Raw genomic sequence first — 24,893 nt, forward strand, 5'->3', positions numbered from 1 at the left:
TCCTAAGTAAAGTTTGACTGCTCTGTGCTACAACTACCAAGGATTGAGTTCAGATTTACATTATTGAACCCAACAGGACTCAGTAAAGCATATTGTCATTTTTACTTGAAGAGGATTACCCTCCATTTCAACTAATAATCTTCACATCTCATATCTAGTTGAAGACATGGGAGCTTCATTTTTTGGTTAAATAAATAGCACTATTGAAGTACTCCAAAAGGTGTTTTGTGAATCTGCACCATATGTTTAAGTCAGGTCATAGGTTTTGACAGAGATGGGCCAGTGACTTCAGGCCACATGCATGCATTTAGTGGTAAATCTTACTTTATGATCTTGCTCCACTTTTAAACAAGCAGTTTTGTGATAATTACCAAAACATACCACCTCCTGTAGTCGTATTTCAATACAGAAAAGAACATTGGTCCTCCAGGGAATAGTTTGTTCCATAATTATTTCAAACAGGAAAGATACAAATACCTTATAGGCAAATGCCATAGTGTATGTTATAGTCTAGCCCCATTGGTCACCTAGTGAATTGTCTAGATATTCTATTGAAAATGTTTCACTTTTAGCATTATTTTAGCTATTTCAGTGATTTTTTTCATTTAGGATTTTTCCTCCGTCAAAACCAATTGCCATATCTTTCCCTTTCTTGTCTGTTTTTATTTATTTTTTAAGATATTGTCTTAGACCATTCTTATCATTTTACTTAAATGTGTAGCAAACATTAAGGGGCATATTTATACTCTGTTTGCGCTGAATGTGCGTCAAAAATTTTGACGCACAATCGGTGCAAACCCTGCCCCATATTTATACTTTGACGCCCGACCCCACGGGCATCAAAATTCTACCATGTGCGTCATTTTTTGGAAGGGGGAACCAGCCTTGCGTTAATTATATGCAAGGTAGGCATTCCCTTCAAAAAAATGACTTTAAGGCCTGTGCTCCTTATTTATACTCTGGCGTCATTTTGACGCACAGGAGGGGGTGGGCCTTAAAAAACGGCGCACAGCCTGATGTGCGCCGTTTTTTAACACCTGGGTCAGGGCAGGCGTTAAGGGACCTGTGGGTTCGGAAGGTGCCCAGAGGTGCCCTCCCCTGCCCCCAGGGACACCCCCTGCCACCCTTGCCCACCCCAGGAGGACACCCAAGGATGGAGGGACCCATCCCAGGGAAGTAAAGGTAAGTTCGGGTAAGTATTTTTTTCTGATTTTCTTTGTGGCATAGCGGGGCCTGATTTCGGCCCCCCTACATGCCACTATGCCCAATGACCATGCCCAGGGGACATAAGTCCCCTGGGCATGGCCATTGGGTAAGGGGGCATGACTCCTGTCTTTGCTAAGACAGGAGTCATGTCAATGGAGGTTTAGCGTCAAACAAAATGGCACAAATCCAGTTTGAGGCCTGAATTTTGCCTCAGACCTGACTTGCACCATTTTTTGATGCACAACCCCCATTTTCCCATACGCCGGCGCTGCCTGGTGTGAGTAATTTTTTTTAACGCACACCAGACCGCAGCGCCGGCTAACGTCATTCCATTAATAAGTCGCCCGCATACCGCGTTGGAATGGCGTTAGCCGGCGGTAACATTTTTGACGCACAACTGCATTGACGCAGTTGTGCGTCAAAAAGTATAAATATCGGCCTAAGATTCTTTATTTACTGTATTGCTATTTAATTAGTTGTAACACATAATGAGGCACATTTAATTTAAAGTCATGTTGATATTTACACAAATGTAAATGGAAAGGGAGTTCTCTCAGCATAGGTGATCAGCTATTCAGTATATTCTAAAGTACCAGCATGATCTTATAACATATGTTTTTTTCTTTTTCATTTGGCCATTTATTCTAGCACTGGATGTGGCTAGAGTTGTGTCTGCTGGGTAAGTGAGAGCTTGTGTTTTTAAGGCATAATAATAGTTTGTGTTGTTTTATGGAAGTTAAATTTTATTTAGGGTATAAATGCCACACATTTCAGTAGTATTGTTGTAGGTACTGATTTTTTAACGAAATATCAACTAAAGATAATCAACTAAACAAAGGCATAGATCATTTAATCATTTGCAATCAAATTATGGTTATGGTATGTTTTTCATGCTTCTGTAGTGTTAATACCCACATGAGGCTCTATGTTAGGCACCCATTCCATGTCAATAGATGGATTCCTTGCTTTACCAATGAAGACACTATTGTGGCCCTTTCCTTTGTGGGGGTAAGCATAGCAATCTATTCCTTTCTGGTGAGCTGGCAACCCTCCTCTTTTGCAGTGTTATGTGAAAACTAAAAATAAAAGAGACAGACTTTGAATGTTCATGTCATTCTAAATAAGAGCAATGATATGGTGCACTAATGATGTCAGATCTCTCAAATGGAAATCTTCTAGCTGCAGACTTGCAGTGATGAGTGGAATTGTGGGCCCAGGTTTTGACTGTCTTTGCCAGAAATTAGGGTGCCCCCTTCTGGTAGCCATAATGCCTCGGACACATGTAGCACCTAGGTAGATAGTGCCCTCCAAAATGAACACCCAACAGGCAAAGAAAAACTTAGAAGGGAAAAAACCTCGAAAGGTGAGGACCAAAACCCAGCACTGGAACAGGAAGCAGATAAACCAGAACTTCTGCTAGGACATATATCAGCATGGAATTGAGCAAATAGAAGTAGGGAAACACCAAAGAAGAAACTGGAGAATTCCTGGGAGAGGATCAACAGGAGTGTTAAAACACCAGCAGGAGGGAAGTGTGGTGCAATGCAAGGAAGAAGGCAGTCACACTCCTTATATACTCTAAAACAGGAAGTGACATCAAGGAAGAAGTGAGACTACCATGATGGTTTGGGGATTAATAGCCACAATGCACAGAAGAGTTGCCTTGTTGGATAGAACAAATAAAATCTGCTTCCCAGGAGCTCTGGGAAAGAGAACTACAGTGACCTCCAGTATGCTCCCCAAGAAGTAGAACACCCCCCGCCCACCCGGCAAAGCAGGTAAGAAATGGCCCCTTTGAATGCCCTGGTGCACAACCAGAAACCTCCCCAGGCAAGTACTGAAAGCATCTTGCTGTATTGGGTTGGTCGTGAGAGCCGTGGGCCTCGCTGTGCCTGCGTGTGAAAAGTTAAGCCTATAAGTAAGGTGGCTTCTTGGCACAGGCCCTATATTTTGAACTTGGCGCTTAGATTTTCTTTCAGCATGTTTATGAGACAAATTCTGATTCATGTGTTGCTTCCAATCATTATATGTCGATGCCTCATTCCAGACTGTGTTAAAAAGACAGGTCAGTGTGGTCTCTCATTAGGTCTGAGCAAAGTGTACATTATGTAGGTTGTATTCACATAACTTTGGGAATTTGATATTATGCATATTTTGTCAAATTCCAGCAATTACTCAATGTTGGGTAATTATGCCTCGTTCTGCAGCAAAATCATAGCCTGGGTGTGTCCCTACATCACAAACAACCATAAAATGAGTGGCTGTGGTTTGAGGCAATTGTGATTTGTAAGCTACTTTTTTAGCATGAAATGGATCCTTGTATGAAAAATTGTCAGAGGACACTTTTTGTACTACAATATTGTGCTAAATGACAGACTTGCGTTTTGTGTAAATATGCATAACTTTGCATAATTTCCCCAAAATGTGATGCAACAACGCAAAAGCAAATTATGCAAATTTCACCCAAAAATATCTTACACCAGATGCAGGAGCTGTCTTTCATATTGAAACCTCACGGAAAAGGGTAATCTTTTATAGCATTTTTCACCCTGCTTCCTTCAAGGCAGCATCAGCGCCAGAAGTGGATGCCTATCCTTTCAGCATTTGTTGGCAAGTGGTTTCACTTTGGTCTAGATGTGCTAACTGTTCAGACTTTTCATACTGGAGTACTAACTCCACATCATATCGGCCTGCTTTACTGGAAACAAACCAATTCAAGGTAATTCCAGGGGCTCACTGTCTGTATTTCCTCAGGACCTTAGATATGTGCGCAGGTGGAAGAACTGGCCCAAACCCATCCGATGATTCATAAGGCACTATGCCGCTTTTAATGCTGCTTGCAGCTTTCCATCAATCTCCATGTGCACTAATTTGTTTAAAAAGAGCTAATCTTTGGATTTCTTTATATACGGTTCATCTGCTAGAGATGTCACCAACTCTTTCTTTTTTGTGCTGGCAGCTGAAATCATTAGTTGCTTACATTGGGATTCTTCAATTTTAATAGAAACGAGATGCATTTTTGGTAGTTCTTATAAAGTAAACTAAACTTGAGTATGTTTGCTTCCAGCCAAAAGTAATAGAACAAATAATCTGAGGATCAAGTTTAGCCCTATTCTCTTTATGGGACAAATATGCTATATTATGATTGCTTTTGTCTTTGTTTATAGGACAGTACAAACAGTGAAATTTGAGCCTGCTTTAATTAGAACATTTGCCGTCGTTGTATTCAATTATTTAGCAAGGTAAGTTTATCTGCACATTGTATACTGCAGTCGTGCTGAAGCTTAAGCATCATTAATGAATATTTCAAATAGCTTTGCATTAACATGACCGTGAGGGAAGGATTCATGCGTTTGTTTTTCACCATTTCAACACAAAAACATATCTCTTGGGTGGTATTGAACAATGAATCGATGGTGCCATGGCTAATATTTTTACATGCTTTATTTGAGTGAGAGACATGTTTAGACCAGCTACTATGTAATTCTACACCATTTCGTACTTAGTGAGACATATGATATTTATAGAATAACGACCAAGTTTACTGCTCAGCTAAAAAGCTGTTACAACATATAAAAAGACACAGCACACTAACAGTATTCAATTCATATACTACTTTACCTACTGAATAGTTTTACTCTATTGTGTCTTTTTTACATTCTAATGTAGCTTTAGTGAACAATGAATTGTGTTGTTTTTATTTATGCGTGATGCAATGTGTAATTCTAAAATGTAGATCAAAACCGTAATATAGTGGGACTATAAGAGTGGGTAAAACAAAGACTGAAAGGGATAGCGAGCTAGAATGGGAGGAAGGAATTTAGATTATGAGAGAAAGAGGCAGAAGGAGCGAGTGAAGGACAAGGAGAAAGAGGGAAGAGAGAAGAGTATAGTTAGATAGATGGATAAATAATTCTTTAATTTACAGTTGCACATGGAACTAAACATGCAGCATATTTACCTGTAAAGTTGTCTTCCTCTGGGAGACTCTTCTGTGCTCAAGAAATAACTGTTTCAAAACAAATTTGCTAAACATTAAAATGTACATACACAGAATAAAGCAATTGGCGCTGCATTTTAAACCTCAAGCCACAAAGCATGACAATCAAATGCTGTCGAGTACAGTTAGAAAAATTACATCTAAGTAAATTTTCTCATTTTCCAACTAATGTAAGCACTTCAAGTAATGCATTATATCTTTATGACTTTTTGCATTTTTTTTCAAAAGCCATTTCATATGTTAACGCAGACACTTGAATTTTTAATTGTAGTTGCTTTATTTTTGTTTTTTTGTGAAGGGAAACATTCGTTTCTCATGAGGTTGGTTAAAAAATCTGTTGTAGGCAACTGTGAACCCACTAAGCATACATTTCCCTTCTATTAGCAAATTATTTACTGTCTCCTGGGCTGTTCACTAACTCTCTCCAGTGCAGCAATAGACAATATCTTTCAAAGAAAAACACAATTTAAACCACTACTTTAAGTTTCTCTGCAAGAACCTCACACAACGTATGAGAGGGGTGATCCATTCATCGTAAACTCTTTTCATCTGTTATCAGCTGATACAGTCACTATTAAGACCAATGTATATGGGATAGATATCTGTATTCTAACCTCCCGAGAGGAAGGGAAGGTTTAACTGTTATTTTCAGCAGGTGTCATGTTTGACATACCCAGGTCAAACTGTAGTGTACAATTAAACTCACAATCCCAATTCAACCAGGTTATTCATCACATTAGGAAAGAAAGGTGGTATCATCCGTATATTTGAGCTACCATTGATCAAACATATATCTGTCTCTCTCAGTTCTCTCAAAACTTCATAGTGCTGCTCATCAGTGATTACGGCCATATTAGCTCTGAAGGCAAATTCTATTACTCCACTATTTTAGGTGGAAAATGGAGTACCTGATCTTCTCTCTATAGCTTCTAGTTAGCTTTCCTTTGGATTTATGGCAAATTTTTACAAGAGCGCGATGCATCATCATTTTCAATATTCCTCTATTTGTTCAGTTTTTTACTAGAATATGGGGCATCCCTGCGTTTGAAAATGACGGTGCGCGATGCTGCCAAATTTGGCACAGCACCGCGCACCATTATTTTCTATTAAATCTGGCCCTAAGAGCCTCATTTACTAGGAGCTTGCGCTGCCAGTGCATCATTTTTATTGATGCAGCGGTGACACAATCAGTGCTCAACACTGCCCCATCTTTACAAACTGATGCATTGGGCCCAATGTATCAGTTTGTAGAGACCTGCGTCACGTTATACCTCACCAAGAATAATGTATGTAGGGTAGGTGGTCTTATGTTAAAAGCCACACAGAACTGATGCAGTGAAATTTACAATTTTGCACTGTTCATTCTGCGATATGATTGCGTCAAAATGTTTACGCCTGCTCAGACCAGGAGTAAGGATTGATGCAGGGCTTTTAACAAAGGACTATATTCTGTGTTTTGATGCATTGCTGGAGTTGAGTCAGTTTCACAATGCAACTCCAGTACTGCATCACTTTAGCAGCAATAGATGCATCTGAATTTCTGAACCAGCCATGAATTCTTGTGCCATGGAGCTCTTTTTTGAAAATATAGCTCAGTCATGGCATTGCTGTAGCATTTGTGGCAGGCACAAGAAATCTGATGTGCAGATGTGTCAGTTCTTGCAAACGAGGCTCTAAATGTAACAAATATCTTGGTATGTGATCACTGTCACACCCATCACTGATCCTTTGCTTTTTGCAGGAGTCTCCCCAGTAGTAGTGTGACTAATAAACTAAAATATGTCTTAATATATCTACAACAGTAAGGGATATTAATGGCAACTTAAAACTGTCTACTTACATTTTCTGAGAATTTTCATCATATGATAGGATTTTTATAACTTCCCAGTTCCCAGAAGTAAGATGTCGTATGTTGATTTGATCAATTTTGGGCTGCAAGTGTAAAGAAAGAAAAAAGTAATTGATAGTAAAGTAGTAGTAATTATTTAACTAAGCTGTACATTACAAACCCACTGTGGGGTTCAGTTTTAGTCTAGTAGTGTGGAAGCATACAAAAATGCCTACTCATACCATTATCTGAAACCAGGAATATACTGTACGCCAGTTACACCATTACAACCATTAAAACTTAGAGTCGTGTTATTGCTAAGTGCTGACTCTCCTCCAGCATGATATACGAAATTATTATGAGAGAATATGGGACAGAAAGGCCAGAGTCTGATCTAAGCTATTACTGAGCTCCAAATTATACATTCTTGTCTATGTGTATGCAACACTCAAAACATTGCAAAATAGTTACCACCACCATTGTGAACCTATATGTGAAAATAATTGGGATTAAACTTCTATACATATGTTCCACAAAACATTTATGTGATTAAACTTGAGCTCAGGGTTTGTAAAAACAATCAGTGTAGTGAATGATGACAGCATGGATAATTTGCACATTTAACTCTGTTATCAATCAATCAATTAATCAACCAGTTATTTGTAAAGCACTGCAGACCACCCGTGAGAGTTTCAAGGCACTGGAGTTCATTATACATTTGTGGAAGTTGGCTCTCGTGGTGGTTGAGCCTTTTGTCAGCAGGAGGATGAGCTGGGTATCATTGGTGTGGAGGAAATGATGTTGAGCCCTTGTGATCTAACGATGGGGGTCAAGGGGGTCATGTCTGTGTTAAAGAGGTTGGGGCTGAGGGATGAACCTTGGTGCACACCATAGATTATCCTTTTGGGTTTGGAGTTTAAACGAGGTAATCAGATTTTCTGGGTTCTTCTGGTGAGAAATGAGGGGATCCATCTGAGGGGGTCCCTGGATCAGATATGGTTGAGTCTGTTAATCATGATGTGGTGAGAGATAGTGTTTAAGGCAGTGCATAGGTCCAGGAGATGAGTTCTGCTGTTTTTTGCAGTCCAGGAAGGCCTTGATGTCATTAGTGGCTGTGATCAGGGCTGTCTCTGTGCTGTGGTTTGCTGAGAATCTGGATTGGAGGGTCCATAATGTATTTGCTTTCTAAGTGTTTGTGGGTTACTGGTTAATTGCCTTCTTGAGGACCTTAGCTGGAAAGGGAAGCAGGGAGATGGGTCTGTAGTGCTTGAGATCTGCTGGGTCCGCAGATGGTTTCTTCAGGAGGGGTCTTACTTCCGCGTTTTTCCAGTACTCAGGGGAGGAGACTGAGGTGATTGAGGTGTTCAGGACTTTCTTGCGCTTGGTGCCAATCATCTTCCTCTCGAGGTTGAAGATATGATGTGGGCAGAGGTCGGTGGGTGCTCCTGAGTGAACAGAAATTATGATGACAATGGTAGCTTAGGTTGTGAGGAGATGTGAGTTGGTGAGCAGGTGTTCATGTTTTATGTTCGTGGATGGGAGCTGGTTGATGCTGTTGCCAGCGAAGGGTTGGGGTTAGAAGTTTTTGTAGATGGCAGAGATCTTTTCAAGGAGGAAGTCCGCCATGGTGTTGCATCATTTTTGGGCGGGGTGATTTCGTTTACAGTTGCCATGGGGTTGGAGAATTCCTTCACAATGCCAAAGCGATCCTTGTTGTGGTGATCGCCGGCTGCTATGTCGTCCGTGAGTGTGTTCTTCCTTGCTTATTTTATTGAGCGGTGGTTATCATTTTATTATTTTACTTGAATTGTGCTTATAAATCTTTATTTAACCCCTTGGGTGCCCTGGACGTAACGTTTATGTCCTGGGCAGCACCGCTCAGGTGCCCAAATGTGGAGGGGCAGAGAAAAGGCATGAAAGGAAAGGCCTTTTGATGTCTTTCTTAGCATTTCTGCTGCCCGATCGCGCTGCGATCGGGCAGCAGAAATGCCCACTAGACTTAATATAGCTTATTGAATAAGGGGAGTGGCGCCTTGGGCAAGGGCTGCTCCGCAGGGGGGCAAATTATTTTTAGGCCATTTCTGCCCCCCCCCCCCCACGGGAGCAGATAGGCCAATTAAAATTAGGCTGCTCTGCTCCCGGGGAGGGTGGGGCAGAAACCGCTAGACACCAGGGATACCTTTTTATTTTATATATCATTGAATGAGGGGAGAGGCCACTTGGGCAAGGGCCGCTCCCCAGGGAGGCAAACTATTTATAGGCCTTTTCTGACTCCCCTGGGGGCAGATCGGCCTATTATAATTTGGCCGATCTACCCCCAGTGGGGCAAAAAACACGTAGTTACACCATTTCTGCCCCCATCAACCTATTTTTATTAGGCCAATCTGCTCCTGAAGGGGGCATGAAAGCACTAGACACCAGGGATTTTTATTTTTTTGCGTCAATTTCACTCAAGAGGAGCGACCCCTTAGGAAAGGGTCGTTCCCCTGGGGGCAAATTTATTTTAGGCCATTTCTACCCCACTTGGGAGCAGATCGGCCTATTTTTATGAGGCCGATCCGCCCACAAAGGGGGGGCAGAAACCACTAGGCATCAGGGATTGCTGTGTGTGTAGGTGTGTGTTTTGTCTGGGGGGGCAGCCCCTTGGGCAAGGATCGCTCCCCATGGGGGCACATTACTGTTGGCCATATTTTTGGAAGGCCCATCTGCCCCCAAGGGGAGGGGGGCAGAGAGCCCACCAGAGACCAGGGAAGATTCTTTTTCAAAATAAGAGGGTTGGGGTATGGCCATACCCCTACACCAAATAAATGGGGCCAAAGCTGTTCTGCCCACCAGTGGGCAGATGGGCAATTACCCCCGATCCACACCCTGGGAGGGCAGAAAGTCTACTAGATGCCAGAGAATTAAAACAAAACAAAAAAGTGGGGTGGAGGCAACCAACCAGTATGGGTCTGGTTATGCCCCCACCCCAAATGAAGGGGGTAACAGTCTTTCAGCTCTCCCCCCACACACTAAAACATCTTATCCCACAGCAAGCAAGATGACATTTGATTATTTGGGGTTTTGGTTTTACATTCGTACTATGAGAGCTTGGCTAACTCTCAAAATTGTCCAACTTGGAATGGTGAGGGTTGCACTTTTTGGACTTTGGGACGCTGCCATGTAGAAAAATCCACAAGACCTAGACACATCTGAAAACTAAACATCTGGATGAGTCCACGGTGGTGTGCTTCACATGCACCCCCCACCATTTTCTTACCCACAGTGCCCTGCAAACCTCCAACTTTGCTGGAAATCACACATTTTTTTCCACATTTTTGTGATGGATCCTTTCGGAATCTGCAGAAATAACAACATTCCTACTACCCAGCATTGTCTCATCTATACCAATACAAATTCTGCCCCACTTGTCAGCCTAAGAATGTTTTTTTTCAAACTGCCCTTTTAGACCCGCTTTGGTTCCCCCTCAATTTCAACATGTTTTTGTCTCTTCCCTGTCATAAGCACTTGGACCACCTACACTAGAGAGGTATCATTTTTACTAGGAGACTGAGGGGAACGTTGGGTGGTAGGAAATTTGTCCTGGTGAGGAGATCCCACACAGAAATGTGTGAAAAATGTGATTTTTCAGCTAAATTTGAGGTTTGCTGAGGATTCTGGGTAAGAAAACACTGTGGGATCCATGCAAGTCACACCTCTGTGGACTCCCTCAGGTGTCTAGTTTTCAGAAATGTCTTGATTTGGTAGGTTTGCATGTATGGCTGCTGAGCCCAGGACTAAAAATGCAAGTGCCTACCCCCCCTGAAAAAACAGGTAGTTTTGTGTTTGATAATTTTGATGTGTCCAGATAGTGGCATTTCCTTTTGCGGGCACAAGGCCTACCCACACAACTGAGGTACCATTTGTATTGTATCGGGAGACTTGTGTTAACGCTGGGTGGAAGGAAATTTGTGGCTTCTCTCACATTCCAGAACTTTCTGTCATCGAAATGTGAGGCAAATGTGTTTTTTTGGCCAAATTTTGAGGTTTGCAAAGGATTCTGGGTTACAGAACCTGATGAGAGTACTACAAGTAACCCCATCTTGGATTCCCCTAGGTGGCTAGTTTTAAAAAATGCACAGGTTTGATAGGTTTCCCTAGGTGCCAGCTGAGCTAGAGGCCAAAATCCACAGCTTGGCACTTTGCAAAAAACAGCTCTGTTTTCTTTGGGAAAATGTGATGTGTCCATGTTGTGGTTTGAGGCATTTCCTGTCGCGAGTGCTAGGCCTACCCACACAAGTGAGGTACAATTTTTATCAGGAGACTGGGGGGAAGGCTGGGAGGAAGGAAATTTCGGACTCCACTCAGATTCCAGAGCTTTCGGTCACCGAAATGTGAGGAAAAAGTGTTTTTTTGGCCAAATTTTGAGGTTTGCAAAGGATTCTGGGTAACAGAACCTGGTGAGAGTACCACAAGTCACCCCATCTTGGATTACTCTAGGTGTTTAGTTTTAAAAAATGCACAGGTTTGGTAGGTTTCCTTAGGTGCTGGCTGAGCTAGAGGCCGAAATCCACAGCTACGCACTTTCCAAAAAACAGCTCTATTTTCTTTGGAAAAAATTATGGGGGTCATTCTGACCCCGGCCGGCGGCAGAAGCCGCCGGCCTGGCTGGAACCGCCAGAATACCGCTGCGCGGTCAAAAGACCGCCGCGGGTATTCTGGGTTTCCCGCTGGGCTGGCGGACGCCCGCCAGAAGGCCGCCCGCCAGCCCAGCGGGAAACACCCTTCCATGAGGATGCCGGCTCCGAATGGAGCCGGCGGAGTGGAAGGGGTGCGACGGGTGCAGTTGCACCCGTCGCGATTTTCAGTGTCTGCATGGCAGACACTGAAAATCTTGGTGGGGCCCTGTTACGGGGGCCCCACGACACCCCATACCGCCATCCTGTGCCTGGCGGCCAAAACCGCCAGGAACAGGATGGCGGTATGGGGGTCGGAATCCCCATGGCGGCGCAGCAAGCTGCACAGCCATGGAGGATTCCCCAGGGCAGCGGAAAACCGGCGGTACACCGCCGGTTTTCCGTTTCTGACCGCGGCTGTACCGCCGCGGTCAGAATGCCCAAGGGAGCACCGCCAGCCTGTTGGCGGTGCTCCCGCCGTCGTTGGCCCTGGCGGATTTTACCGCCAGGGTCAGAATGACCCCCTATGTGTCCAGTTGTGTTTTGGGGCATTTCCTGTCGCGGGCGGTAGGTCTACCCACACAAGTGAGGTACCATTTTTATCGCGAGACTTGAGGAAATGCTGGGTGGAAGGACCTTTTTGGCTCCTCTCAAATTCCAGAACGTTCTGTCACCAAAATTTGAGGAAAAATAATTCTTTGACCAAATTGTGAGGTTTGCAAAGTATTCTGGATACCAGAACCTGGTGAGAGCCCACAAGTCACCCCATGCACAGGTTTGGTAGGTTTCCCTAAGTGCCGGCTGAACTTGAGGCCAAAATCTACAGCTAGGAACTTTGCAAAAAACATGTCAGATTTCAACATAAACATGTGATGTGTCCATGTTGCGTTTCCTGTCGCAAGCATTAGGCCTACCCACGCAAGTGAAGTACCATTTTTATCAGGAGACTTGGGGGATCACAGAATAGTAAAAGAAGTGTTATTTGCCCTTGTCTTTCTCTACATTTTTACCTTCCAAATGTAAGACAGTGTGTAAAAAAGACATCTATTTGAGAAATGCCCTGTAATTCACATGCTAGTATGGGCACCCCATAATTCAGAGATGTGCAAATAACCACTGCATTTTAACACCTTATCTTGTGCCCATTTTGGAAATACAAAAGTTTTCTTGACACCTATTTTTCACTCTTTATATTTCAGCGAATGAATTGCTGTATACCCGGTAAAGAATAAAAACCTATTGCGAGGAGCAGCTCATTTATTGGCTCTGGGTACTTACGGTTCTTGATGAACCTATAAGGCCTATATATCCCCGCAACCAGAATGGTCCAGCAGACGTAACTATATATTGCTTTTAAAAATCTGACATCGCAGGAAAAAGTTACAGAGTAAAACGTGGAGAAAAATTGCAGTTTTTTTACCTCAATTTCATTATTTTCTTATTTCAACTGTTATTTTCAGTAGAGAACCCTTGTAGGATCTACACAAATTACCCCTTGCTGAATTCAGAATTTTGTCTAAGTTTCAGAAATGTTTAGCTTTCTGGGATCCAGAATTGGTTTGACACCCATTTCTGTCACTAACTGGAAGGAGGCTGAAATCACAACAAATAGTAAAAATTGGGTATGTCCCAATAAAATGCCAAAATCGTGTTGGAAAATTGGGTTTTATGATTCAAGTCTGCCTGTTCCTGAAAGATTGGAAGATGGTGATTTTAGCACCGTAAACCCTTTGTTAATGCCAATTTCAGGGGAAAAAACAACAAGCCTTCTTCTGCAGCCTTTTTTCCCAGTTTTTTTTTTTTAAAACAAACTTTTCGCTGTATTTTGGCAAATTTCTTGGTCTCCTTCAGGGGAACCCACAAAGTCTGGGTACCTCTAGAATCCATCGGATGTTGGAAAACAAGGACGCAAATTTGGCATGGGTAGCTTATGTGGATAAAACGTTATGAGGGCCTAAGCGCAAACTGCCCCAAATAGCCAAAAAGAGGCCTGGCACCTAAGGGGAAAAGGCCTGGCAGCGAAGGGGTTAAACTGGGAGTGTCCTTTACTTCAGAATTATGTTATTGTTTGGTTATGCTGTTTTGTTTCACATATCATCTGACACATATTCTCCAGTGGTTAACTTGCTGCTCTGGCATACACAAAATATGAAATCCTGATTCTATCTATTCACTGCACTCAGGTATGTAGTTAATTCGGTCAGTTTCCCACAGTTAAACACTATAAATAGTCCTAATAAATGATCTTTTATTCAGCTATATGACGTTCCAAATCTTGGAATCAGTCCTTAGAACCAGAGACATCTGAGTTTTAGGATGAAATAGTTGTGTGAAAACTGTCCCACAATGTTCAGGTAATGTAGGTTTTTCCTGAGGAGAATTAATTTTTGTACACTTATAGACAGCCTAGGATAAAGAAATAATAAACCTTTGGCTTGATTCACAAAGGTAAACATACACTTTGTCTCTACACTAGTGGAGGAAACTCCACACAAAAAACGTGCAGAGTTTTCTCCCACAAATGTGGAGTCTCTACCTTCATAAAATTACTCTAAGTAAAAAAAAAAGCTTTTAGATTGTGACTACCAAAAATAGCAAATCTATACGAAAGTGTAAGTTTATCTATGTGAATTAGGACCTATATTTTTTATAATCTCCCCAGTGCAGAGTAAAGCAATGCAGCAGCGTTACTCCAGATTTTTAAACCCACTCAGAACAACTCAAAGTGGCTCTGCATGGCTTCAAAAATCTGACTTTAGGTTTGCGGCACTCTTGCGCCACATTGCGCGGTGCAGGGCAACACAAACTGGGTTATAAATATGGTCCTACATTTTTATCTAGTATTCTAAATTAGTCTGGGAATTTCATTATATTGTATTCTTTACTTTAAAATTGTTGTTATTGCCTGAACTTAGCACAGATGTCTCTGGGGATTGCCTGCCGCTTGTGACATAGATACCAGGAAATGAGCAGATCCTCTCAGAACTGTGTTTTTATTTACTTGAGTGGGTGTATCCCAAATTAAGACCCACATTTCTGGCAGCCATTCATAATTTAAGATAAGGAGTCAACCTCTTACGGACAACTTGGAGACAGAAATTGAATTATAGAAGTTGAAAATATGCTTTGAAAACCAATATGTCAAGGGAAATTGCTTTTATTGAACAACCAATCTCACTTATTGGGTTTTAGACATTTTCCAACCAATTCTCTCTACGTTTTACTGTGATAGAAACTCTAGCTCTTTTAGGGAGGGTCACCCTGAGTTGGTACACTATTAACATATTGCAATATTTGATCAGTGACCCATTAGAACCTATCGCTTTTCAAGTAATGTATTTGAAACTATAAAGTGCAGTTTGTGATACTATTTTTGCTAGTTTTCACCAGGAAAGAACATACCTTCGCACGATAGATGCTGCTGATGAAGTAAAGGTTGTTTATTTATCCCCGACCACTTTCAAAGGTCACTAACGACCACTGCTTACATCATTGATGAGGTCATTTAATCTCTTCAGTGAGGTTTGGTAAATACAAAAAGTACAGCTTTCAAGAGGGCTCAGTGAGTTAATCCTCTCTCCTAACATCAGCACCTGGCTAAAGCGTCAACATTGTAGCTACGCTCAGTTTCGAAAGATTGAAATAGAGTACATGTGAGAAGCAGGTGTGACATGGAGTCTTTTGCAGACTGGCTTGTTCGCTTTAGAAAGTACTAATAGTTTGTAGTGCAGCAATATTTTTCATTGCTTGGCACATCCAATCATTGTGAGAATTGGCCTAATACATTCAGTCACTGTGATTTAGGCAGATTTATTACCCTGTAAATTAAGCTGCATTATTTTGTCTTTGAGTTACTGAAGCGGCGCTAGAATTGTTGGTACCAATTTTCTGAGTAACGTATTGAGTAAGATTTGACTTTACAAGACACATTTTCCTGCACAAGTCACCTTGCAGCTTCAGTCGTATTAAGTGAAGTAGTACATGACTGGATGCTGTATACGGGGTGCAACTCTGAAAACTGAAAGCGCTTTTCCTGAGAGAGTTATATGACCAATGTACAACCTTATTGGGTATGTTTTTTTAAGCATCCACTTTTTTTGCTCTTTGTGTTTATTTGGACAATGATTTTTATTCAGATGGACTTAAGGTCGTCAAAATGTGTATGATCATTGATGATTTTGTGATGTTAGATATGGAAAGGATTTGTGGCAAATTTAAATGCTTTGATCAAATATTTTAAATTTAACGGTCTACAATGGCACTAGTCGAAATAGCAACTTTTCATGCAATGATAAAAAATGAAAGTAGATGGAAATAGCTTTACATTTTGTGACAATGAACCTTTTATTAGTAGACAGCGGATATTTATCGTTGGCGTAGGTTGCTCTGGACTAAGACATTTCAAATTTCCTGTATTCCACTATTCGGAACAATTTCTTAATTCAGAGGATCATAATCGTCTCAAAACATTGCAATCATTAAGCTATAGTTGTAAATCCAGAGCACAGTATGCACAGGAGTAATATTTGCTTCAGGCTGTAAGTGGAGTTTGCCCTACACAGAACTTCTCACAGACACTATGGGGGTCATTACAACCCTGGCAGATGGCAGAGAACCGGCGGTAAGACCGCCAACAGGCTGGCGGTCTTACCTTGGTGAATTATGACCATGGCGGTTACCGCCATGGTCATCCACCGGTTCTCCGTCCCGCCCGCCAGGAAACGACCTGGGTCTCCAACCCTGCGGCCGTCAGTATACCGCTGGCGGTATTTGGACCCGGCTTACCGCCGTGGATTTCCAGCGGTTTGAACCGCCATGAAAATCAGTGCCAGGGAATTCCTTCCCTGGCACTGATAGGGGTCTCCCCCACCCCCCACCCCCACCCGACTCCCTCCCTTACACCCCCCACCACCCCTGCCACCCCCCAAAGGTGGCAGGGCCCCCCTCCCCAACCCGACCCCCAACATAACATTACTCACACACACCCGACACGCATGCAGGCACCACCAACACACACACGCACACACCCCAACATACATGCCCACAGCCACACACACAGTCAGGCACGCACACCCACATTCAAACATACACGCACACATCCAAACAGACATACCCACAGCCATACACGCACTCATTCCCATACACCCAACACCCCTGCAAGCATACACGCACTCAGACACCCCCTCTACATACACACACGCACACCCCCATGCACCCACACAACACACAACACCCCCATCCCCCTCCCCTAACGGACGATCGACTTACCTGTTCCGTCGATCCTCCGGGAGGGGACGGGAGCCATGGGGGCAGCTCCGTCTACACCGCCACACCAACAGAACACCGCCAAGGCGAATCACAGGACGTGATTCGCTGGGCGGTGTTCTGTTTGCGTGGCGGTGGAGGTGGAGCAACCTCCACTTCCCCGCCGCTCGCAAGTATGGCTGTTGACGGCTCTCTGTCGGAATAACGACGGAGAGCAGCCAACAGTCATAATACACGGCGGTCCCTCTGCGGTCTTGGTCGCAATGACCCCCTATATCCACTACAGAGGTTATAGAAATGGGTCTAGATGTATCTTGCTGAATACCTTATAATATGAAAAGCGTATTACAAACTGTCCCTTCCCTTTACTTGATATTATCAGGGATGTCCTCAGTGATTTAATCAATTATGTCATTTGAGATATCAGTGATTTCATTTAACATGTCATGAATGATGTAATATGTGAGGTCATAAGAAATGTAAGGCTGGTGTGCAAGTTATTGTTAGTTCACTGAACTGTAACTGGAAAATGTAAGTGTTTTGTTGTCTTATAAACGTAAGATGTCAACACATTTGAACACCTAACATTAACATCAATTTAAACCTTTGTTTTTTCAGTGTTTTTAAAAATGAAATGGAAGATCATATTAATATCACTATACCTAACTATAATGTTTCTTTAACTTTTGAGTTCTTTTATGTAAATTTCCTATGATTTTTTTAATCACATCCAGGCAACACCCTAACTGCTCACAGCTGATAGTCAGCTTTCTGACTTGTACACTTCATGCCTGCCATCCATTCTCATTAGCTTGCTGTCACTGCCCCCTTCCATGCCCTCTATTCCCCACAAGTGTCCTTGCTCCCTACTATCCTCTTTCCATGATTAGTTATGCTGACCCTACCCTGAACTGTCAGTTTGCTGCTACATGGCCTTACCACCTCCTGTCTGCCCTCCACTGTCAGCTTGCTGCCCCTGCCGGTACGTGCCATATGATCAGATTGCTGCCCTTTCTCCTGCATGGCCTTCATTTTCTGCCTGTTTTACCCTGCCCTTCTAGCCTCCGTCTCCACTCAGGTTGTTGCCCCTGCTGGCCTGGGGCATCTGTGGTTAGCTTGCTGCCCATGCTCCATCTCTTGTACTCTCCATTCTCCATGTGTGTGCCCTGTTCCCCTCCCTCAAGCCTTTTGTGGTCCATGTGGTACCCCTGCTGTCCTCCCTATGTGGTCAGCTTGCTGTCCCTGTCTCTTTCATCTGCTCTCCATTCTTCATCTCAATGCCCCTGTTGCCTGCCCCCGTGGTCTGTTGTACTGCCACTGCCCCTGCCACATGCCTTAAATGGTCAGCTTGCTACATGCATTAATTTTCACAGCTCTGAATCCATGAAGATGGCTTCAGGTATGCCACACTTCTGTCATAAATACAGAATTTCAGTGCTCCAATTTTTTAACTATAACACTGATAGAGGCTGCAGCAGAACAGCAGGGAATCAACAGACAGGCTACTGCTTCTCTAGCACCTACACGTTATGCTCAGTATAGAAATGACTTTCTTTTCCACAGTCTACCTCCAGATCTTTGTTTTGACTGTTCTTTTCTGGTTGTGGAACTCTTTGAATCCATCAAACAGCTGTATACCACCTGTGCTCTTCCTTTATACTCTCAATTGGTATATTTAACTTAAAGCAAAATGTAATAATGGCCTGTAAGTTAAATGTCACTTGTGAGCTTCAGCACCTATTGTGCCATCTACTACAATGATACTGTAAAACATGACTTCAGGCCTACCATTGTAGCCTGACTCTGGCAATTGAAACACTGAAACTCGATCTGTCAAAATAAACCCTTTTGACAGTCAAAACCTTCCTTGATAAATATTGATAAGTCACCCTATGTAGGTATTGTAGTCCACAAGGGAGGATTCATGGTATGTAAAAGTAGTACATAAAGAAATTAAATGTTGACATGCCTTTACAGTGATTAGCACACAAAAGCTATTTCTCTCTGTTGCAGACCTGGCTGTCTTCTGTAGAAAACCAGTGTGCAGATTAAAATACTAATAATGTATCTCAGGAATGGGACTAGCTTGAAAACAAAATTAAACACATTTTTAATAGTTATTAAAAATCAAATTCAATGGCGAAGGTGGATTTTTAGCAAATAATATTGAAAGTTACCTTTTCCCTTCCTGCCAAATACAAACAGCACTGAGAAATTACCTTGGTCTATACAGAGCCACCAGTGCTACTTTTTACTCATACCAAATTACCTCAGCCCAAAACTGTCCTGAAACTCTCTTTAGAATTGTCAGGGAACTCTCTGACCCAAATAATGTTGCACCAGCACCAGTACTGTCCTAGTCTCAGTGTGAGGATTGGCCCTTTTTTTTGTTAAAAAGGTGCAGGACACCCAATGCTCACTGAAGGCAGATGGGAAGGATGCCTCCCAGTCCAGCATCAGCTTGCTGTCTCTTTGTCTCTGAAGACCAGAACTTCTCAGTCACCATACTAGCAAATTTAATTTGTGGGCCATTCTTGACCTGCTTTAATTTATGTTGCTGGTGCAGTCTATAAGATCTGGCTCCCCTAAAGATTTTCTTCCAGCTAATCTCAGCACCTTAGACCAGAGATCATTCAGCGGCTTTCAGTGAGACTTCTCAGTTCCTCCTTACAGGAGAGGCATACTCCACTGCCATGGAAACAAGGGATGGGTGGAACTCTCACTCATGATAATATTAAAGATGCTAACCATAGAGCTGTATTCTTGGTGCTAGCAAATCAAGGTACTACGTTGATCAAAGCAGCGCCATTCTTTTGATCATGGAGTTTGGAGCTTGTCAGCTGAACATCTAGGGAAAGCTTACATTGTACATCTGGTAGAACTCCGAGGGTGCAGGCAGACTGATTTGATCTGGGCACACGCTGCACTTCCACTCATTCCATCACATGATGCATATGCAAAGTGGCTTGTACCAGGAAAGTTTGCAGAGTGCAGGAAACCGAACATGTGGCTTGCATTCTTGTGTTTCCTGCTCTAATTTGGTCCTGTGCATCTAAAGCCAGCTTTGGCCATGAGGTTGGTTCTGAGAAGTTCAGTTGACAGCAAGTGCAAAATGTGATTTAAAAGCTGGCAGAGGGAAAGCCTGCGAAGTTATAGCATGTGCAGTACTGGGTGTTGGAAAGGGAATGGAACAGACATTCTGCTTCTTAAAGTATAGAGGGTGGCCCCAGCACAACCCAACTTGGGAATTAAGTTCAAATTATAGCACAGGCAATGCAGGTTTATAAACACAGCTTCACCATGACAGCCAAATGGGGGACCCTGGCCTAAGAAAAATGGATGCCATGCCACAGATATAGGCACAGCCAGGAGAGCTTCTAGTAATGAGAGATTTCTCATGCTGGGGCCAAGCGGAAGCAAGACAAAACAGGCAGTGATGAGGGCAAAACATTACCTAGCTCGATATGGTGTCATACAACCAGCTCTCACTACAATTAAAAAGTTTGCACCTTCAAACATTTTCATGACGTGTAGAAAAATGCCCACATACAGGTCTAAAGAATGAATTCTCTTGACTTCCTTCAGAACTGCCTCAACACATTTCTCTCAGCGCAACACAATGGTGGAAACAACCACATCCACTGAGGCGTCATTTATTCCTGCCAACTTTTCCCCAGATGCCACCACGTAGCGCTCATTGTATAAGTGATCATTTGCAGCCTGTTTATTTTCAGGAACTGCTGGAAGTTAGGGTTTGGGTTTGTGTAGATGACTACGACTTCCCATGAGTAAAACTGGAAATTTTCTCCAGTCCCGCATCCGATCTCCAGCACCTTGAGATACCCTGTTTTGGCCCGTGAATTCAAGCATGTTGCTGAACAGCTTCTTCGTTTTGCGGGCATGCATTAATTGGCTGTAGCCTATGGACATCATGACATATGGGAAGAGCTTCTTACTCAGCGGTTGCCACAATCCCTGGTGCGTCAGAAGTGCAAGAGTGTCATGCAGAACTGAAGCACAATCACAAGGAGGCCCAGGTCCAGAGACAGGCAAGACTGAAGGCTCTGCTTCTGTTTGAACCAGACAAGGCTTGATACTGATAGGTTTGGGTTTGGCTGGTCTTTGTGACTGTACTTCCCTGGAAAGCCCTGGTATTATTGGTTAGAAGAAGGACAGGGCCAGAAAAGCATGACACACCTATCTTCAAAGAACCTGCCACTGCTGCTGCAACGGAAGTGAACGCCCCATTGCTCCGGCAGATATTGCCCTGTTGCAAGAGAACCACACTATACTTCTATATGAGGAAGATAGTATGCCCAGCTTCTGTTGTCTGTGGTGGTGTGGCAATAGGGCAGACTGGCAGGGAAGATACCACAGGGTAAGTGCTTGTAAATTTTGTGATCTATTGGATAGCACAGTTTTTGCTGAACTCCACACACCAAGCAAAGCGAGAAGTGACAAATCTACACAAAATCTGCCAGAGGAGTTTTCTGCCAATGCCTAGGAAACATACAATGGTATTGGCCCTCTTGAAGAAGCCTAATTTGGATCCTCACAACTGGTCAAATTATAGAGCGATCTCTATGCTCTCCAGTCTGCCTAAAATTATGGAGAAATATGTCAAGAAACAACTCTCCCTCTATGTGGAGCCCCTAACTTCTCTACATCCATCTCAATCATAGCTCAGAGTGGGACACAGTACCGAATCCCCCTTTCTAGCAGTCACAGAACGCCTCAGATGGCTCCTGGATGAAGGCAAGATGGCATCGCTGAGCTTACTAGACCTCAGCACTGCATTCAATACTGTGTCTCATTGCAAGCTTTTGGAGAAGTTTGCCAAGCTAAGTGTCTAAGGAAAAGCCATATCCTGGATGGCATCCTTCGTAAAGGATCATACTTTTTAGGTTTTCCCAGCTAGCACCTCTTCCATGCGGCATGCCCTCACCTCAGGAGTTCCACAAGGATCAGCCTCAGGCCCAGTGCAATATGACATCTATGTCCACCCATTAGCTGACCTGGTAGAAAACTGTGGCCTCACTTTGTTATCCTATGTGGATGATACACAAATCATCTTCTCTCTGACTTCAGCCAACGATCACAACCCTGAGGCCTGGAACTCTTGTCTGGGTTAGTTTGCCACATGGATGAATAATAACTTACTTAACTTAATGGAGACAACACTGAGGCACTTGTGCTGGGCAAGAACCCATCCCTCTTAGGTTCATATCACTGGCCGGAAACCTTGAATGCTCTTCCTTGCCCAGCTCATAAGCTTAAGAACCTTGGTTTTGTGTTGGGTGAAAAGCTGTTCATGAAGCCTCAGGTAGTGAAGGTGGCTGCTACCTTCATTGCTGTCCTGAAAGAGCTGTGGAAAATCATCTTGATACTCCCTTTCCCAGCTCCAAAGACAGTGATCCAGGCACTCATTTTGTTGAGACTGGACTTCGGAAACATACTCTATTTAGGGGGAGACAAAGGGTCCATGGGATGATCACAAGTGGTCTGGAACTTGGCTTTTAGGTGGCTCTACAGTCTCCCTAAATGCACTGGCCTCATCTCTCTTTCGCAAGCTTCACTGGCTTTCAGTGGAGAAATCGATTCAATTAAAAGCAATTTTCGATGTTCACAGAGCAATATCAGGGGTCAGCCCTCAATATCTTCATGAATTTGTGAGACCATATCAGCTGGCTCGTACCCTACGTTCCAGTGACCTATCCCTGTGCACTGCTCCCAGAGTCAAATGGGAGGTCGGTCCTTTGCATATCAGGGCCATAAGCTGTGGAATGCCCTATTGGAACCCTTGAGAAGCTACACCTCGCTGACCATTAAAAAAAAAAAAAAGCTGAAGACATGGAAGTTTTGGGTCAGTGGGGCATGAATAGACCATACTTTTTGTTAAAGCACTATTAAAAATAGTGTGGGTAGCTGAGGACTCTATAAGACTCTAAGGTGGTCCTTACAACCCTAGCGGACGGTGTTAAAGCGGCGGTAAGACCGCCAACAGGCCGGCGGTAAAATTTTGGGATTTACGACAGTGGCTGAAACCGCCAACAAAGACAGCCACTTTAACACTGAGATCGCCACAGTGGTACAAACAAACAGCGCGGCGGTCACCGCCAACAGACAGGCGGGATACAATGTACCGCCTACACTATTATGACAGGCCAATCCGCCATCTTTTCCGGGGTGGATTCACCGCGGATGAAAACATGGTGGGAACAGGATTTCGAAGGGAAAACGCTCACCTCTACACACTCCACGAGGAACGAGGACATCATAGACCCGGAACACCAAATCCTACCTACGATAGTCTTCCTGCTCCTGTACCAGGAGCACCAATGACGGCAACGAAGACCACGGTGAGTACTACACCTACGACACAGGGGAGGCAAAAAACAGGGACACACACACGCAACACCCCCACCCCCACCCTCACCCACTACAACACACACACGAATACATATCTATACATTATAGTTACACCCCCAAATCCCCCTGGAAGAATGCAAAGACAAAAGGAAATGAGTGTAATCATTGTAATATATCAAAATGCAGTACGGAAAAATATACATATATACACCATTAACTAAATATACACCAAGATTAGTAGTCCAGGTATTGCACCATTCATAGTCCGTGGACCACTGGACCCAAAATGCATGGGCGAGGCCCACACTTGATACCAGATATAAACAGAGAGAACACTGCAGGGGCATCAGATAGAAATACAACAGGCACCTCAGGGGGAAGGGAAGGGGGGACACCTCAGCCGGATGAGTGCACGACGCCAGATCCATGAGGGGGCTCCATGCCCATTGATGTATCCTGGGGAGTGCAAAGCCACAGTCTCTCAAGACTATACAGTGGGTGGGTTGCCCACTGCTGTATCCTGGGGAGTGCAAAGCCACAGTCTCTCAAGTGGATAACAGTCTCCACTGTTTCTGGAGGGGGACTGGTGCCCAGAGTGCTTCATCCTGTGAAGGACAGAGGTAGTGGATGCATGTCTCCACTGGTTCTGGAGGGGGACTGGTGCCCAGAGTGCTTCATCCGCTTAAGGACACAGGTAGTGGATGCATGTCTCCACTGGTTCTAGAGGGGGACTGGTGCCCAGAGTGCATCACTCACCCCGTGATGGTCCCAGTTGCGTCAGTGCCCCAGCTGCTTATGGGCTAGCGGTGCTTGAGTTGGCGGTGCCCTGTTCAGCGGTGCTTGAGTTGGCGGTGCCCTGTTCAGCGGTGCTTGAGTTGGCGGTGTCCTGTTCAGTCGTGCTTGAGTTGACGGTGTCCTGTTCAGCGGTGCTTGCCCTGTTCAGCGGTGCTTGCGTTGGCGGTGCCCTGTTCAGCGGTGCTTGCCCTGTTCAGCGGTGCTTTATGTGGCGGTCCTTCATGGCCCAGCGGGTCTTGTGCTGGCGGTCCTTCATAGCCCAGTTGGGCTTGGGGTCCTTCATGGCCCAGCTGGGCTGTGGCTGGCGAGGCCCTCCTGGGCAGCTGGGCTGTGGCTGGCGGGGCCCTCCTAGGCAGCGGGATGGGGCTGGCGGGGCCCTCCTGGGCAGCGTGGATGGGGCTGGCGGGGCCCTCCTGGGCAGCGTGGATGGGGCTGGCGGGGCCCTCCTGGGTGGCGGGGATGGGGCTGGCGGGGCCCTCCTGGGCAGCGTGGATGGGGCTGGCGGTGGCCTCCTGGGCAGCGTAGATGGGGCTGGCAGTGGCCTCCTGGGTAGCGTGGATGGGGCTGGCGGTGGCCTCCTGGGCGGGATGGGGCTGGCGGTGGTCTCCTGGGCAGTGTGGATGGGACTGGCGGTGGCCTCCTGGGCAGCGTGGATGGGGCTGGCGGTGGCCTCCTGGGCAGCGGGGATGATGGCGGTCTTCTCCGCCGTGCTGGTCTTCCCAGACTTGCCGGGTTTCTTGTGGCCCTTCCCCACCTTGGGAGGTGTCATAGCTGA

The 24,893-nt window shown here is 44.3% G+C and overlaps 1 protein-coding gene across 1 annotated transcript in view; it reads right to left on the reverse strand.

Annotated features, from left to right (window-relative positions):
- The window catches only part of DPP10 (dipeptidyl peptidase like 10), a 1,473,102-nt gene that overhangs the window by 269,099 nt on the left and 1,179,110 nt on the right, over positions 1-24,893 (reverse strand). Inside the window, exons 14-15 of the mRNA XM_069224346.1 lie at positions 7,047-7,138; positions 5,168-5,215 (exon numbers count right to left, since the gene is read on the reverse strand). Coding sequence (XP_069080447.1) covers positions 5,168-5,215; positions 7,047-7,138 — 140 coding nt within the window. The remainder of the gene's footprint in view (positions 1-5,167; positions 5,216-7,046; positions 7,139-24,893) is intronic.

Source organism: Pleurodeles waltl, chromosome 3_1, assembly GCF_031143425.1.
Source record: "Pleurodeles waltl isolate 20211129_DDA chromosome 3_1, aPleWal1.hap1.20221129, whole genome shotgun sequence".
Lineage (NCBI taxonomy): Eukaryota > Metazoa > Chordata > Amphibia > Caudata > Salamandridae > Pleurodeles > Pleurodeles waltl.